General features: G+C 39.1%; 1 protein-coding gene across 1 annotated transcript in view; it reads right to left on the reverse strand.

The window, feature by feature from the left end:
* The window catches only part of LOC126263135 (RNA-binding protein 8A), a 73,335-nt gene that overhangs the window by 17,783 nt on the left and 35,608 nt on the right, over positions 1-19,944 (reverse strand). The window contains exon 2 of the mRNA XM_049960159.1: positions 12,569-12,706. Coding sequence (XP_049816116.1) covers positions 12,569-12,706 — 138 coding nt within the window. The remainder of the gene's footprint in view (positions 1-12,568; positions 12,707-19,944) is intronic.

Genomic DNA, 19,944 nt, shown 5'->3' on the forward strand with positions numbered 1-19,944 from the left:
GTTGTCTGAAAGCTGACGCAGTCCCTCAGCCACATACTACCGACGATCAAGTACCACGGTCGTGGAACCCTTGTCCGCCGGAAGGATGACGATTGACCGGTCAGCCTTCAGATCACGGATAGCCTGGGCTTCAGCAGTGGTGATGTTGGGAGTAGGATTAAGGTTTTTTAAGAAGGATTGAGAGGCAAGGCTGGAAGTCAGAAATTCCTGGAAGGTTTGGAGAGTGTGATTTTGAGGAAGAGGAGGTGGGTCCCGCTGTGACGGAGGACGGAACTGTTCCAGGCAGGGTTCAATTTGGATAGTGTCTTGGGGAGTTGGATCATTAGGGGTAGGATTAGGATCATTTTTCTTCATGGCAAAGTGATACTTCCAGCAGAGAGTACGAGTGTAGGACAGTAAATCTTTGACGAGGGCTGTTTGGTTGAATCTGGGAGTGGGGCTGAAGGTGAGGCCTTTGGATAGGACAGAGGTTTCGGATTGGGAGAGAGGTTTGGAGGAAAGGTTAACTACTGAATTAGGGTGTTGTGGTACCAGATTGTGTTGATTGGAATTTTGAGGTTTTGGAGGGAGTGGAGCTGGAAGTGGGAGATCGAGTAGATGGGAGAGACTGGGTTTGTGTGCAATGAGAGGTGGTTGAGGTTTGCTGGAAAGGTTGTGAAGGGAGATTGAGTTGCCTTTCCGGAGGTGGGAAACCAGGAGATTGGATATTTTTTTTAGGTGAAGGGTGGCATGCTGTTCTAATTCGCGGTTGGCCTGTAGGAGGATGCTCTGAATAGCCGGTGTGGATGTGGGAGAGGAAAGATTGAGGACTTTTATTAAGGATAGGAGTTGACGGGTGTGTTCATTGGCTGAGTTGATGTGTAGGTGAAGGATTAGGTGGGTGAGGGCAATGGATTGTTCAGTTTGGAACTGGTATAGGGACTGATGGAAAGAAGGGTTGCAGCCAGAGACGGGAACTTTAAGTGTGAGGCCTTTGGGGGTTATGCCAAATGTCAGACAAGCCTGAGAAAATAAAATATGCGAGCATAATCTGGCTAGGGCGAAGACATGTTTGCGGAGGGAATGTAAATAAAACTTAATGGGGTCGTTGTGGGGGTGCTGAAGCCCAGTCTATCCGTGATCTGAAGGCTGATCGGTCCATCGTCATTCTTCCGGCGGACAAGGGTTCCACGACCGTGGTACTTGATCGTTGGGAGTATGTGGCTGAGGGACTGCGTCAGCTTTCAGACAACACCACATACAAAGTTTGCCAAGGTAATCCCATTCCTGATGTCCAGGCGGAGCTTCAAGGAATCCTCAGAACCTTAGGCCCCCTACAAAACCTTTCACCTGACTCCATCAACCTCCTGACCCCACCGACACACCATACCCCTACCTTCTACATTCTTCCTACAATTCACAAACCCAATCATCCCACCCGCCCCATTGTAGCTGGTTACCAAGCCCCCACAGAACGTATCTCTGCCTACGTAGATCAACACCTTCAACCCATTACATGCAGTCTCCCATCCTTCATCAAAGACACCAACCACTTTCTCGAACGCCTGGAATCCTTACCCAATCCGTTACCCCCAGAAACCATCCTTGTAACCATTGATGCCACTTCCTTATACACAAATATCCCGCACGTCCAGGGCCTCTCTGCGATGGAGCACTTCCTTTCACGTCGATCACCTGCCACCCTACCTAAAACCTCTTTCCTCATTACCTTAGCCAGCTTCATCCTGACCCACAACTTCTTCACTTTTGAAGATCAGACATACCAACAATTAAAGGGAACAGCCATGGGTACCAGGATGGCCCCTTCGTACGCCAACCTATTCATGGGTTGCTTAGAGGAAGCCTTCCTGGTTACCCAGGCCTGCCAACCCAAAGTTTGGTACAGATTTATTGATGACATCTTCATGATCTGGACTCACAGTGAAGAAGAACTCCAGAATTTCCTCTCCAACCTCAACTCCTTTGGTTCCATCAGATTCACCTGGTCCTACTCCAAATCCCATGCCACTTTCCTTGATGCTGACCTCCACCTGTCCAATGGCCAGCTTCACACGTCCATCCACATCAAACCCACCAACAAGCAACAGTACCTCCATTACGACAGCTGCCACCCATTCCTCATCAAACGGTCCCTTCCTTACAGCCTAGGTCTTGGTGGCAAACGAATCTGCTCCAGTCCGGAATCCCTGAAGCATTACACTAACAACCTGACAACAGCTTTCGCATCCCGCAACTACCCTCCCGACCTGGTACAGAAGCAAATAACCAGAGCCACTTCCTCATCCTCTCAAACCCAGAACCTCCCACAGAAGAACCACAAAAGTGCCCCACTTGTGACAGGATACGACTTCCTCAAATCCTGCCCTGAAATGAGATCCATTCTTCATGAAATCCTCCCCACTCCACCAAGAGTGTCTTTCCGCCGTCCACCTAACCTTCGTAACCTCTTACTTCATCCCTATGAAATCCCCAAACCACCTTCCCTACCCTCTGGCTCCTACCCTTGTAACCGCCCCCGGTGTAAAACCTGTCCCATGCACCCTCCCACCACCACCTACTCCAGTCCTGTAACCCGGAGGGTGTACACGATCAAAGGCAGAGCCACGTGTGAAAGCACCCACGTGATCTACCAACTGACCTGCCTACACTGTGACGCATTCTATGTGGTAATGACCAGCAACATACTGTCCATTCGCATGAATGGACACAGGCAGACAGTGTTTGTTGGTAATGAGGATCACCCTGTGGCTAAACATGCCTTGGTGCACGGCCAGCACATCTTGGCACAGTGTTACACCGTCCAGGTTATCTGGATACTTCCCACTAACACCAACCTATCCGAACTCCGGAGATGGGAACTTGCTCTTCAATATATCCTCTCTTCCCGTTATCCACCAGGCCTCAATCTCCGCTAATTTCAAGTTTCTGCCACTCATACCTCACCTGTCATACAACAACATCTTTGCTTCTGCACTTCTGCCACGACTGACATCTCTGCCCAAACTGTTTGTCTTTAAATATGTCTGCTTGTGTCTGTATATGTGTGGATGGATATGTGTGTGTCACTGCGGTGGACAGGGTCTCACAAGCCTAGTACTGCTATATATATATATATATATATATATATATCATACACACAAAATTCTAGCTTTCGCAACCAACGGTTGCTTCATCAGGAAAGAGGGAAGGAGAGGGAAAGACGAAAGGATGTGGGTTTTAAGGTATAGGGTAAGGAGTCATTCCAATCCCGGGAGTGGATATAATTAAATTATAATATTAAATTATTAAATATTAAATTAAATAATGCTCGTAGTTCAGTGCCTGGTGCTCCAGGTATTTTGATGCATGCCCAAGTGGATCACATTCCAAATGAATGTGACTGTGGTTGTTAATAGACCAAAACGTTTTGGAGATAGCACTGATCTATTGTCTGTAGGCAGCACACGGAGTCGGCGCACACCAGGACGTTTTTAGTTATTACAATTTTGATGTATGCAATGCTCTGTAAGTGGCTATCAATCTGCAGCGGATGAAGTACTTGGCTGCGAAATCTATTCATGGATATGCAGTCTATGCATAAATGTCACTCAGAATTTGCCTAAGCAGACGGCATGATTAACATAAGGGTTTAAAATTTGACAAATTATGACTGCATAATTATGAGTTACGGGCATCTAACCCTTACTGGTGGGATATCTACTTCTCTCACAGACCGTTGGTGGGGCTCCTGTTGCTAATCACATATCACTGCGGTGGACAGGGTCTCACAAGCCTAGTACTGATGGTGCTGTCAATTTGTCAGTACAGCATCCATAGGTCAGACAGGATCCGATCAGCACTTTGAATTTGTGATTCATTTCCATGGAGTTGTTATTGACAAACTGGGGGAGGATGCTAAGTTCACCCAACCTGGGTATGATGTGACGTCATTATGACGTATATACGCTTTAGTCGATTAACACACCTATCGACTTTTACGAACGTTCGAGATTCTAAACTGTCGTCAGCTAGTGGTTTGTTTTGACATGTGCGATTCTGAAAACAGCTGTGTGGCAGCGTTTATGTATTTCGCCAAAATAAAAGAGCTGGATATTAACTGAAATATTCCTGACCATGGCCTTGAAAACACCACGTAAAAATGTGAATTCTTCTTATGTCCCGACCAGATTAGATTGTGTTATTGTTGTATTGAATGCTTACGCCGAAAATAATATTTATTTATTATCAACATTTTAGTATGGTTTCATACAATTGGTCTTGTCAGTACATATTAGATTGTAGCAGCATACTCTTGCTGACTTTTTTTTCTTAATTTATATAGCTGAAAGAGAACTCGTGCAAGTTTCTTAGCTAAGTAATTTATATGTCCGTCCCAAGATAGTCTTTTATCACCCATAATTCCAAGTAATTTTACACACTCGGACCGCAGAGACAGGTACCTTAGTGTCCAGTAATGACTGATGTGTAGAATGATTGAATTTCGAACTTAAAAAGAAAAATATGAGGCATTGTTGAAGAAAAATTGTCGATCGGAGATGAAATACGAGGGTAAGTGGATTTCTCAATGTAATCTTAACCAAAGGTTAGTGTCTAGTACTGATTGACGTATGAAATGATTGAATGCAGTGTCAAAGCATTCCATGGTGGTAGGCTTTCCTCTCATTAGTCTCTCGAAAGCTGAACACATAATTAGAGACGAGCAAACGAAAAACAACGCACAGGACACAAACACAGTACAATACACGATTTAAACGCAAGGAACGCAAAACACATTCAAACGAATGGCGCAGAGCACAGCGCTACCCTGTCACAATCTCTCGAAAGTTCACAAAAGTCGAATAGTCGATATACGGTTTCTATAGTTTTCGATGTAGCGTGTATACGTCATAATGACGTCACATCGTATCCAAGTCTGGTTAACTTAGCATCCTCCCAAACTGGGGGGCATTAACTTTCATGATGAAATTTGCCTTTAGCTGGTGTACATGTAATCGTGCTAGAGTATTGCCAAACAAAAAGCCTAAAAACTGGAACAGCTCAACTACTTCGAACAAATGGTTACCCATATAAAGATCAGATGAGATTTCACAGATTTGAGTCTGTAGAAAACGTGTGACGAGGATTGTCACTGGAGATAATTTTCACCTACTGATTGATGGGAAAAATGATCATGTCAATTAACCAAGTAATAATGATGTTTTATCAAGACAAGATATGTATGAACTATTTTTTGCCTCTGATATTGAATGAGTTAAAGCTGCAGACACGAGACATACACCTGAAACGAAAGTTGCGTCCTGCATATGAGGTGAAAAAAACTGTTACTCAGTTGTCTAGTGTGGAAGGCTTTTGTGGCAATATTCTGGAGTGAAAGACAAGCAGAAAGAACAAACTTAGAATATGTGTTGACACTTTTTTTGGTAATAGAAAGCAGATGAAAGTAAAGTTAGCCTCCTCAGATACTTTTACAATTCCAGCTGTGCAAGGCTACTGAGAGCAACTACAGCATATGCAGACAAGGACACCAGCATGAATTGCACAATTTTTAGTGCACCTATGGTGCAGAAGAGAGAAATGGTTGTGAAGCGCAGATACACCTGCAGGAAGACAGAATCTTTATTGAAGCATCAATCTCACACTCCTTGGCTGTGCTTATTCACTCACCTGTTGCTGTAAGGATTGACAGCAACAGTAACCATTTTTGAATGGGTACATAACGCTGATTTTAATTTTGCTCAGATAAGACACAGCAGTCAGGAGGCCAAAGTCAGTTGCGTAGTGTAACAGAAAGAAGGAGGTTCTGCTGCTAGGTAGTTCGCACGGTAGAGCCCAGTTGTAGGAAGTGTTGGGGAATGAGTACTGGGTCACCAGCATTGTGAAGCCTAGTGCAGGGTTGGCTCAAGTGACTGACAGCATAGGGGAGTTATGTAGGAATTTTATGAAGGAGGATTAGGTAGTGATAGTGGAGCAGGAAACAGTCTTGATACGGATGGGAAATATGATGTAGATGGTGACCTGGTAAAGATAGCTACTCAAACTGGTGGCACTAATGTGCATTTCGTGCAACTGTTTCAGCGTCATGACCGGCCTCATCTTAATGCGGCTGTTAGGCTTGTTAACATGGGGCTGGGGAGGCCGCTGATGGCAGAGGGCATGGGTCACATCTCAATGGTGCAAGCTGGGTCCATCAGTAGACCAGGATTCACTAGGCATGGCCTGCACCTCGATAGGTATGGGAAGGGAAGGCTGGCAAAGCTTATAGGTGACAGTGTAGTGGGTGGTGGTGGTGGTGGTGGTGGGACCACTTATGGAAAAATTCCTGTAGTAGTTCGTGTTAGAGCTGCACCTTTTTTAGAATGAAGTCAGCTGATAGGTATACCTGCTTAAATGAAGACCCTCTAACTAAGGGCTCACCTTCAGAGGATTTAACGTTTCCAAGTAGAGAAGGAATTAGCATATTTCATCAAAATATAAGAGGTATTAGAGATAAAGTTAGTGAACTGCTTATAGACGTTGACTCTGAAATTGTTGGTATATCAGAGCACCACTTAAATAATTTGACAATTCAATTCAGAAACTTCCTTTACCAGGATACAGATTAGCTGGCTGTATATAAAAAACAGTACTCCATTCGAGTCCATAGATGTATCATGGCATTGCACTGAACAGATATTTGAATGTTGTGCAGGGACAGTTGAACTTAGAGAAACTAAACTTCTAATTGTTGTTGGTTGTAGGTCCCCTAACTCTGACTTCAGAGCATTTCTGCTCACGCTAGAGAGGGTTCTTGATTCACTTTGTAGGAAGTAGGCTACCAGAAATTAGTTACATGTGGTGACTTCAATAAATTTTGTATATGATAGTGTAAGAAAAAGGATGTTGGTAGAGCTCAAATTCATATGATCTGATACACACTGTGTTTTTTCCAACTAGGGTGCAGGGGAACAACAGCACAGCCACAGACAATATTTTTATTCATTCTTCATTACTAGATGGGCATTCTGTTAGTAAGAGGGTGAATGGCCTTTCAGACCACAATGCACAAATTTTAACACTAAAAGGCTTTAGTACTCAAACAAATGTCACATTTAATTACAAATTATGTAGGAAAGTTAATCAAACAGCAATAGCGAGTTTTTTAAACCTTGTCAAGGAACAAGAGTGGCAGGATGTTCATAGTGCCAATAACACAGATGATAAATATAATGCTTTCCTTAACAAATTTCTCATGCTCTTTGAGAGTTGCTTTCCATTAAAACGTTCTAAATGGGGTACTAGCAGTAACAGGCACCCCAGATGGTTGACTAGTGGACTAAGGGTATCAGGTAGAACAAAATGGGAATTATATTAAAATGTTAGAAATAGTCACAGTCTACAGTAGCCCATTACAAACAGTATTATAAGGTGCTTAAAAGCGTTATTAGGAAGGCAAAGAGTATGTGGTACACAAATAGAATAGCTAATTCACAGGATAAAATTAAAACCATATCGTCAGTTGTGAAGGAAATGTCTGGTCAGCAGCGCAAGATCTACGATGTAAAGTCAGTTTGTAGTAAAAATATTTATAGTACTGATAATATCAAGTATACGTAAAGTATTTAACAATCATTTTCTGAACATTGCTGGGGAATTAAATACAAATTTAGTTTCTACAGGGATCCATATAACTTTCTTGGCAAATGCCATTCCAAGATTGATGTCTGAAATACTCCTCTGTGACACAGACAAGAGGGAGATTGAGTCAATAATTAAATCACTGAAGACTAAGGACTCTCATGGTTATGACAGAGTGCCTAGCACAATATTAAAGTACTGTGATGCGCATGTTAGCCCCGTATTTAGCCATATTTGTAATTTTTCCCTTAGGAATGGTCAGTTTCCTGAACGATTAAAGTACTCAGTAGTAAAGCTGCTTTCTAAAAAGGGAGAAAGGGATAATGTGATAATTTTAGACCCATTTTTATGCCATCAGTGTTTGCAAAAGTTAATGAAAAGGTTGTGTATGTAAGTATAATTGATCATTTTATATCACACGATTTGCTATCAAATGTTCGGCTTTAGAAGTTGTTTAACAACTGAAAATGCTATATCCTCTTTTCTTTCTAAGGTACTGAATACATTAAACAAAAGGTCTCGAACGCTAGGCATATATTTCGATTTAACTAAGGCATTTGATTGTGTTGACACAAAATATTGCTCCAGAAGTTGGACCACTACAGAATACAGGCAGTAGCTCACAATTGGTTCACTTCTTACCTTAGCAGGAGACAGCAAAAGGTCATTATTCACAATGTTGAGAATGGCTGTGATGTGGGGTCTGAGTGAGGTACAGTTAAGTGTGTGTGTGTGTGTGTGTGTGTGTGTGTATTTCTGTTTGCTGACGACACTAGCTTGGTAGTAAAGGATATTGTGTGCAACATTGGCTAGGTTTCAAATAGTGCAGTTCATGACCTAAGTTCATGCCTTGTAGAAAATAAACTAATGCTAAATCACAGTAAGACTCAGTTTTTACAGTTTCTAACACACAATTCAACAAAACCTGACACTTTAATTTCACAGAATGGGCATATGATTCGTGAAATTGAACAGTTCAAATTTCTAGGTGTTCAGATAGATAGTAAGCTGTCATGGAAAGCCCACATTCAGGATCTTGTTCAAAGACTTAACGCTGCCATTTTTATTATTCGAATGGTATCTGAAGTGAGCGATCGTTTGACATGAAAATTGGTCTACTTTGCTTATTTTCATTCGCGTAAGTCATATGGTGGTATATTCTGGGGTAACTCTTCCCATTCTAAAAGGATATTTTTGGCTCAGAAATGGGTGGTTCGGGCAATAAGTGGTGTAAGTTCGTGAACCTCCCAGTGACCCCTGTTCATGAGTCTGCATATTTTGACACTGCCCTCTCAATATATATGTTCCTTATTATCATTTCTTGTTAACAATATTAGCTTATTCCCATGAATAAGCAGCTTTCACTCAGTTAATACTCGACAGAAATCAAACCTGCATTTGGACCGGGCTTCCTTAAGTCTTGTGCAGAAAGGTGTGCTGTATACTGCTGCATCCATTTTCAATAAGCTACCACTCGAATTCAAAAATCTTAGCAGTTATCTATGTGTTCTTAAATTGAAACTGATGAGTTTCCTCATGGGTCACTCCTCCTATTCTGTAGAGGAGTTCCTTGAAAAATTAAGCTGATTCTTGTTGTAATGTTGATTGTGTTTACTTAAACTTATGGACTGACTCTTTTTGGGTTCATAAACATTTATTTTTATCTGTTATTTACTTTCATGTTGTAATTTCATGTACTGACATGTTCCATGACCTTGGAGATTTGCTCGTCAATTTGGTCCTATGTAACTTGACATGTAAATAAATAAAAATAAATAATATATTTTGCGTAAATTTTTGCTTACTGATTTCACACACATTTTGTTTGCAATAATTTGGTGCATATGTAGATCTCTCAACTTTAAGCTCTTCTTTTATGTTTTGTATCGCATCTGAGATGATAATTTATTGTGATTTAAAGTAGTTTTAAATACTGACTTTTAATTAGCTAGATCACTTTCAGGTGTTCACGTATTCTCTTTATTAATGTCTATGTATTTATAATTGCTACTATTATGAAATCTGAAGTATTTTAATGTTTTATTATGATCATTGTGACTCGTGGTAGGCTACCTGTACAGAACAGGTTTACTTCTATGATTTGACCCTTAGTCTTTACGTCTTACTTTAATCCTGATGTTTAATAGTATGTCCAAGTTTAGCAGGAATTATGCACCTCAGGTTAATTAACTTAGTTTTTGAAGAGGTGTCATCATTTTTTTACTTTCATTTTATTCTATATGCTTGTTTTTAATATTTCTAAACACACATCTACATACATACTCGGCAAGCCATCATACAGTGCATCCACGAAGGTATGTTGTGCCACTACTGGTCAATTCTTCTTCTGCTTCACTCACAAATGGAATGTGGGAAAAAATAACTATCTTTATGCCTCCGTACAAGCCATAATTTTTCTCATGTTTGTGGTCCTTAATACAAAACATACGTTGGTGGCAGTAAAATCATTCTGCAATCAGCTACAAATGTCAGTACTCAAAATTTTCTCAGACGTGTTTCATAAAAGAACATTGTCGTCTCAACAGATTACCATTTTAGTTTTGTAATATTTGTGTGTTGACTGAACCTACTGTTAACAAATCTGGGAGCATATACAAATCTTCATTAATTTAGTATTAACGTTATGAGGCCCAAGGCAAGAGAACAATAGAGATCAATTACACTCCATAGATTGGGCATCTGTTCGTTCAATATTATTGAAGTTGTTTCTAATTAACTATCAAGATGTTGCTTATAAACTATCAATATGTTCATCATTAATTATTAAGATGTTTCTTATTAATTATTTATAAAATTAATAAGAAACGTCTTTAACAAAACAGACGGGAACTGATGATCAATCTATGGTTCTTGCTCTGGACATCACAATATTACATCCTTGTCATATTGGAAACATTCGTTGTCACCAAATCAACTGTAAGCAACATTTGGGCTGGTTAGCGATTGGATGGGTGACTGTCTAGGTGCACTGAGTTCCACTTGATCTGGGACATACAAGTCACTGATGTGATGTCCAAGTGAAATACATGCACCAGGCCAATGGCCATACGGTTATTACCGTTATCATTATTTTTATTATTTTCAATTTTACTTAAATCTTTTGGCTCCAAAATTTACATTATACTGATCAGGAGCATTTTCACCTTGTTTCCACATTCTCCAGACCTAAAATCAAGAGGTTTTTTATTTTTATTTTTAGAGGAATTTGAAAGCCCTTACATGTAAAGCACCAGTAGATACTTTAAGCCTACATACTTGTATTGCCGAAAGCAGTGAAACCGTACAAAGTACTCTAAGTGTATGTAAGCCCAACCAGGACTCAATATAACAGCAGGGCGATGCATGTATCAATATTAATGGAGGATATTTTGAATATTTCATGGAACTGTTTCCTCATGTATTCTGGTGAGTTCTGTTCCTGTATGTTTTGCATCATTGAAGTACTACAAAAAATGGTAGAAAATGATCTTTAACATGAAGATAAAGTGCTTTCAGACCATTGTTCATGTGTTTTCTTCTATGTGTGAGGAATGTATCTCGAAAATGAGTCACAAATTTTTGTCACAACCATTTCAGAAGCCTTACAATGTATATTTCTAAGTACATGTGCATTGTCATGCATCCAATCACTGGCATACAGTAAACATGACAAGTAAATATTCATTATTTCAATTTTTGCAAATTTTAGAGCATTAAAATCTGACCAGATCTTACTTCAATGGGCACAGCATGTGTCTAATGTATCAAACATAATTGTGAAAGACGTATACAATCTGCTTCTTCTGAGTACCTAAGCACATTTATGAGGTGAACAAATCTGTATGCTTTGACAACGCATACTCAACGGCACCCATATTTAAAAAAAAAAACACACTCCACCCGAACAGGCTATGGAGGTCCAACGGTACTGACCAGTCGCCGTGTCATCCTCAGCCCGCAGGCATCACTGGATGCCGATATGGAGGGGCTTGTGGTCAGCAAACTGCTCTCCCATTCATATGGCTGTTTACAAGACCGGGGCCGCTACTTCTCAATCAAGTAGCTCCTCAGTTTGCCTCACAAGGGCTGAGACTGCATTCATATTAAGCATGGGATTACAAGATTAAGTTAGTAAAAATATTTTCTTTAGAGAAAGAAACAAAGTCTGCAAAAGAAATAAAACATACGAACTAGCTGTTGAAAAACAGCACTTAACTGTGGTAAGACCTCAGAGTCTGTAATGATTATTAAAGAATAAGGAGAAATGCGATAACATTTTTCTTTCATAAATATTCCATTACTGAAGAATCATCACTTCAGGAGTGCAAAAACAAATATAAAAGTGATCAAAACATAAAGCTTTATTATTGATACTACATGAGACAGAAAAAAGCATCTTTTTGCCAAATTCTGAAAAGGTCTGACAAAAACAAAAAAATCTGTTTTTGGTTTTAATTTCATTCTCAAATATGGGTTTCTCTGGTCCAATGTTGGACGCAACTTTTGCATCCATCCAAAACTTGAATATCTTTCATTCACTTGCTTCTGCATTCTCTCAACCCTTGCTTTTGCTCTTTAATACATTGACAAATATGTCTTTTCTTTTGTGTACAACAGCCATGCTACTATTGCTTTTATTCCAGTAGTTCATAAGAGTGTTTCTGCTATCTTGCTTGTAGTGTAAACTTTTTTTCCTTTGCAATTGATGTGGTTCTATTTGATACAATGACCACAGTTACTTTCAATGAGAAAAAAATGAAGTCTCTGAAAGTTACACAGATTCTTTCAAAATCATAGAAATATGACGCATGGCCCAAACAAAGGTAAATACTCACTCACTTCTGGAATAACTAAACAAACTGCACAAAAATTGCAGCACAGTAACAATCAATATTTAACATGGAAGAGATGCAAATTATAATATAATTTTAATTCAAATAAACAGAATACTTACATCTCTGCGGACCAGGCTCTTCGTCTCCATCTGCATCCATACTTTCATATTCTTTAATATCCTCTCTTGCAGAATTATCACTACCAAACCCACGACCCTTTCTCTTCTTTGCCTTCTCCTTAAGACGTGCTATTCCCTCTGTGAATATGAAGCACAAATATAAAAGTCAGATATTGGAGTATACTACATTTTTTTTAATAGAAGTATATAGTTTAGGTACAAAAACGTGACAACAGAAGTCATATTTATTATGTGCACCAATCTGCCAATCTTGTTTGTTGACTTTATTAAAGGTCATATAAAACTTGACATTAAGTTCGGCATTACTATAAGAAAAACTCTAGGTTGACAAACAAAACTCATGTATAGCTTTGCTGTATGTTTTCAAATTAAAACACTATTACATACGAGGATTGGAACTTTAATAGTGGCAACTATTTATTTACAATTCATACAAAATAGATACCTGTTTCAAAGTTTTTCTGTTCTTCAAAATGGTCACCAGCATTGGGTATAACCCAGTCATGTGGAAGCTGCAGGTTAACATTCGTAGCACCAATTGTGTTGATAGTTCAGACAAATTCCTCTAAAAATTCTTAAATGAAGGTTATGAAGTGCTTGCCTCAATTTAAGACTCAAGTTGAAGTCACAAGGGCTTAAGTCTTTGGAGTGTGGTGCATCACTTCTGTGGCAATTAATAAAAATAAAAATATCAGTCACAACTTACACCCTACTTGCATGAGCATTGTCCTGCAAAATGAGGGTTGTGTCCTGCAGAAAGTGTTGCTTATTCTTTCTCTAAGATGTTTGCAGACAGTGTTCCAAAAATGAACAGCTGAGAGAAATAATCAGCAACACTTTCTGTAGGACCCTCCCATCATTTTGTATGACAATTCTCATGCGCATTTGGTGCAAGCTGTGAATGAACTGTTTGATCGATGGAGCTGATATGTACTGTACCACCCATCACGCACCACGTACTTAAGCCCTCGTGACTTCAACTTGGTTCCTGAACTGAAGGAAGCACTTCATGGCACTTGCTTCAGAACTGTTAAAGAGATCTGTTGGGCAACAGACCACTCCACTCGAACTATCAGTACAACTGGCAGGCATTCCTCAGGGCATCCTACGACTACCATGTCACTGGAAACAGGCTGTACACAATGCTGGTGACTTCACCAAAGGACAGAAAAGCTTTGAAATGAATATCTATTTTGTGGAAGATGTAAATAAATAGTTGCAAATATTAAAGTTCCAATCCTCATAGATGGAGTGAGTTACTCCAGTGCCAGCAGTGGACAGAACTGTAAAAGACCAAGTTATATGGCTACCTTTAGCATAAAAAAGACCTAATCATCCTGGAAAATCTATGACGGAACGTAACAATATTAGGAAAAGGATAGTTGTCACTTACCACATAGCGGAGATGCTGAGTTGCAGGTTGGCACAACAAAAAGACTGTTGAAAAATGAGCTTTTGGTCAACAAGGCTTTCATCAAAAATAGAACACACACACACACACACACACACACACACACACACACACACACACACACTGACCACAGTCTCCGACAGCTGAAGGCAGACTTGGGTTGTTATTACCTAATCATCCTGAATATTTATACTTTTAAGTCTTTAAATTGTATTTAGAATGTGATTTTATAAAAAAATTCTCGCAGAAAACGTTGTACTTGAGCGATAGTCGAAAGTCATTGGGGGCTGAAATGCCATGTTGAGTACGTCAGATGTTGCAATAAGAATACTCTAAGTGACCTCGTTGAAAGCCTACAAGCAACTATATCCCACTTTGGATCTTATCCAATACAGTGGATGAGAATTTGTCTTCTGCTTATGACCCACTTAACCGGTATCTTGTTCTAAATGACCAATTTTCTTATTAAGAACAACTGCAATCAGAGAATCAGTATTTTATCCTAGGTGAGATATAATATATCATTTGTATGATACCCTTTAAGGATAATTAAGACAAAGTAAGAGCATCTTTCCATTAATCAATGAGCCTTAAATTACTGAAGTAGGATACATTTAGCAGTGTAGTGTAGTGTGTTTTCTGTTCTTTTTCAGTGTTTCTCTATTCTGGATTTGTATCAGTGCAACACCAGCTCTTCCATTTTTGACAACAGGTGGTACTATCAGTGTGACTATATAGGTTTCTAAATGCAACAACACTTATTCTTGCAGAATTTGCCTCCAGATCTTTCTTTTAAGTTAATATTTCTTTCTGGCAGTCTAGCTGCCTATCCATAGAACAACATAAGCTGTGTTTCACTGAAATAATAATAAACCAGACAGAACCACTGCATACCAACTAGGAACACAGGTTTTTCAGACTTTTACAGATTTGAGACACTCAGTGCATCCTTATAAAACTGAATAGAAAACAAGCAACACAGCGAGCATGCTGCACTCAAAGAAGAACTAAGATTGGCCAACAACTAGCCTCTATCAATTGACTCATTGGAACACCAATCCAAAGTAATTTTAATCAAAGCATAACTAACATGAACCTGAAATTGTAGCCTTTGTCACCATATGAGGCCATTCATTCAGCAGGGTCTAACTCAACACATTTCATTGGCATGCCCACAACCATGTGCTGGAAACTATTCAAATGAGTGGCACTGAACATGATTTAGAAGTATGTGGGCTATAAAGAATTTTCCACTGTGTTCATACGTACTTCATTGTCGACGTTCTGTGATACAGTGAGTGTAATGTTCTCCCTGGTCTGGCCTTAGCAGCTAGAGGCAGTGGTCATTTGAGTGGATTTTGTTTGTGTGTGTGTGTGTGTGTGTGTGTGTGTGTGTGTGTGTGTGTGTGTGTGTGTGTGTGTCCTCTAAAGGATTCAGATTCAATAGTTTGACTATAATCTTTTGTTTCTCATTTATGTACCCATCCACTCCTCAAAGCCTCCACCGTATGGTAAGTAGTTATCTTTATTCACTCTACTGTTTCCACTTCAGTTCTTTCCCTTATTGTATTGATTCAGCTGCGTGACAGAGAGGGAAGGAAAGTATTCACCCTCCAATGAGCTTGATATATCTGTGAAATACAAGCATGTTTCACAGTTGCTCCACAGGGCGCATGGAAGTATCAAGCCTCTCAGATTCCTTGTATCCTGCTCTGTCTTCGGTCTCTGATATTATTTCTTTCTATTCTGCATAAAGCAATAACAACAACAATACATCATAACATTGTCATGATGCCATTGCAACAATAGAGAACATCACATACCCAGTACAATACATTTGATACTTCAATTAGCTATCAACATCAAATTTTATATTACAGTTAATAGATTCTTTTATATTGTAGAGTGGGTGAGCAACTAACTAGTATGCACTGTCTGTCTGAATGCTTGTTCAGGTAGATCCCTTACAGTTTGTAAAAGCTTATTAAATAATTCCAATTTCATGAGTTCATAACACTTAAATGACATTGACAGTGTGAGGTATGGAATATAAATGCATCTACTGCTTCTTGTGCTGTAACAATGTACATTTTCTCTCTTTACTGTTCCTGGTAACTTGTTCTTTGTATAAATTAAAACATATTATATAATGTAAACCAATAATCGTCCTAATAGCTTTCTTCTAGAGTACTAACATGTGACGCACACAACTGGAGTTTTCCCACAAAATAATACTGTAAGATATTATGCTTTGGAAACATCAAAAATAGGATGTTCTAACACATAATTCAGGTACACAGCCAGTAAATCATCTCAACACTTACATTACTCTAGATAACATACCAATAACATATTTTATTTGTTGGCCCCAAAATAATTACCATCTAAACATATATCTTAAAACTTAACAGAATTTGGACCATCTGACAATACCTTGTGTTTTAGAGTAAAAACTACCTGCAGGGTTTTATTTTCATTCAGCACACATCTATCTGCTTTAAACCAATAAGATGCTAGAGCAATTGTCTTTTTAACACATGTTTTAAGGCTACTTATACCAGTACTACTGAGAAGGAAAGTTCTGTCGGCGTATAGTACAAGGTATTTCTTTGCAAACACAGAAAACTTGCTCAAAGTTTTGCAGGTATGTTTTAATAGTTTAAAGCTGTTATCTCTCATGTCTTGTAAGTCCATTTTTTTTAAAGTGTTGCAGGGTCCACACAGTCTAAGGACTTGCTTCAATCACAAAAAAAGGGACTTGAGCAGAGTCTCTGTCTTTAAACACTTTAAGGAGGAGGTATTTGACTACATATTCTATGGCATCAACATATTATAGTTTTCCCTAAAACCATATTGTGCTCCATTATTTTTTCCTAGATTTATCAAGTTAGCCTTGAGCACTACTTTGTTTTTGATAATGTGAAACACAGCTCTCCTACTGCAAGCTCTTTAGTCTCCATATTTTGAGCACTGGCAGCATGTGCCAAAACAACAACAAAGTCCAGTAAACATGGGCTCTAAAGTGTATACCTTAAGGGCTATGAGCACTTGTTCATCTTTGTTACCGTGAAACACCTCTTTTACTGAAAAAGTGCCCACAGCTCTTCAGGTATGGATTTTAGAGCCCATGTTTACTAAACTTTTCTTGCTTCGAATAATCATTTCTGTCTTATCCCTGAGTACTGACAATTTCTCCTGGGACAACCTCTACATCTAAGGGGTATTTTACTGATGAACATAAACTGTGTAGGGTCGTTCCAGCATTTAAAAATGGAGATACAGATTCTCAAGCTTCAGGCCAGTATCCTTAGTCCTAGCTTTTTCTCAACTCTTGTATTGTGTGTGTGTGTGTGTGTGTGTGCGCGCGCGCGCGCGTGGAGGGGGCGAAGGGGGAGTAGAGTGCATGAGCGCGTGCCTGCAGTATTTGTTGTAGCATTACAGCCAGTAACTCTCAAGATAAAGTGGATTTTGAAAAGCTCTTTATTCCTTTACTATTTGCCCTGAAATGCTGCAGGGCCCACAGTTTTTTTTATCTGAATGGTTGAAAATGACATATCGTGCAAAGAAACCTAAAAAGCCACTCTGTCATTTTGTTTCACTTCTTTTTCTTCCACACAATTACCTCTTTCACAACAGATTTTGAGACCAACTGCTGAATATTTGGGTTTTGGAATGAAAGTGTTTCTCATGGGAGATGTGCAGAAGGTTTGCCCAGCACTGTTAGCTTTGAAAAACAGCAACAGACAAAGATTTGCCCAACTGGACCTCAAGTGGGCTCTTATGCAGAAGGTTTTTAAATATTTTTAGTTATCACTATTAATGATGTTGTTGTTGTTGTTGTCTTCAGTCCTAACACTAGTTTAAAGCAGCTCTCAACATTAGTCCATTCTGTGCTAGCCGCTTCAACTCAGCATAATTACTGCAATCTACACCTATTTCAACCTTTTTGCCATAGTCAAGCCCTGGATTCCCCTACAATTTTTACCTCTCACACTCCATCAGGTACTTTACTAATGGTAAAATGTTGAAGTCTTTTTTTGCTCCACGATGTTTCCCTCCAGCGGTAATAATACACTGTTCAAATTTGATGTCATTCTGAGCTGTGATTCTCTTTCTACAGCATTTTCAAACTAGAACTTTAATAACGGGCACCCTGTATTATTTCATGCCAGATTAAATGTACGAAAGGCAGAACAGACACATATTGAATATTGAATTATGACCTAACTAGAAAGAACAAGTGAAATCCACACTTTGGTTAGGTCGTTTCCATAGGGAGGGGAAGGGGGTGAGCATAGGGTGAGGGGAGGGGGAAAGAGAGGAGAGGGGAGGTAGAGGGGAGAGGGAGAGGGAGGGAGGGAGGAAGAGGAGGGAGAGAGGGGGAGGGAGAGAGAGAGAGAGAGAGAGAGAGAGAGAGAGAGAGATGGCCAGTATAGTGCAAAGTTTCAGCAATGCCTGACCGAGTCATAATAGTGCTTAAAGCTCTTCTTACATGTTACTTGTATTTTCCCATCTGAAGTCTATGTCCCGTAATTTAAAATATATGATCTGCATCATGCATGTGATTCATTGAGTCTACAGGGTATTAAAAGGAATACTCATAAAAACCTGTATCTTGCATTCCAAAAATATTTGAAAAAACTTGAGATGGAAACCAAAAGTACACACAACTTACAGAACTTCCTTTGCCTCCATCTCCCATCATCACTAGATGGGGCACATGGTTGAAAGCTGTAGCATTTTTTTTTTTTTTTGCAATAATTTTTAGGTTGTACACAATTTTGTAGACTTTGCCAGATGGTTCTGCAAGAATAGGCTAAACTACTACAGAAGTGCACAATGAACTTTATGTCATATATGGCCACCCCCTTCCTGACGGCAACTGAGAAAACTGGAAGAAGTGTGTTTTGAGCTAGAAACAAAGTGGATTGTTTCCGCAGGTAAGGATGATGTGCTTAAATATGCTGGAAAATAATACTGAGCAAAGGTTAACCAAAAACCCTTGACATGGAAATATAGTAACAAATAAGGATTCTGATTACGATCTAGTTAGTTGGTTGGTTGCATGTTCCATTGATAAATAGCACAGTGTGGTAGTCATTATGATGTGGAACATGTCAAGTGCACAAGCAATGCATATAGTTAAAGATTAATATTTCTATTATTTACCCCATTCCCTTAAATGGCACAAAATGCATATACTATATTTATAGATTTATTTATTCCTATTCAAGAATTCATCTATGGTACAGAAGGAGTTGTCAAGGAGAAATGATTTCAATTTATTATTGAAGCTATTACTGCCGTCTGTCAGACATTTTATTTCATCTGGTAATTTGTTGGAAATTTTTATAGCAGCATATTTTACCCCTTTCTGTCCCAAAGATAGGTTGAGTAAAGGGTAGTGTAATTCTTTCTTTTTTGTGGTATTATAATCGTGAACGTCACTGTTGTTTTTAAACTGATCCATGTTGTTAACAAATTTCATTAGTGAGTAAATGTACGGTGAGGCTGTTGTAAGAATTCCCAATCTTTTAAAAAGATGCCTACAAGATGTGCAACTATGAACCCCACACATTATTTTAACCACTTTCTTTTGAGGAGTGAATACTTTTTATCTAAATGTTGAGTTACCCCAAAATATTATTCCGCATGACATCAGAGAATGAAAGTATGCAAAATATGTTTGCTTACTAATTTCTATATCCTCCAAATTGGCAATTATTCTGATTGCAAAAGTTGCTGAACCTAATTGCTTTAGAAGATCCAAAATATTAATTTTCCAATTAAGATTCTCATCTATATGTACACCCAAAAACTTAGTATGCTCTACCCTGTCTACTGATTTCTGTTGATGTGTTATATTTATTGAAGGAACTGTACTTTTTGCAGCGGAAAATTGGATATACTGTGTTTTTTCAAAGTTTAGAGCAAGCCCATTTGC

This window comes from Schistocerca nitens, chromosome 6 (genome assembly GCF_023898315.1).
Source record: "Schistocerca nitens isolate TAMUIC-IGC-003100 chromosome 6, iqSchNite1.1, whole genome shotgun sequence".
In the NCBI taxonomy this organism is placed as follows: Eukaryota; Metazoa; Arthropoda; class Insecta; order Orthoptera; family Acrididae; genus Schistocerca; species Schistocerca nitens.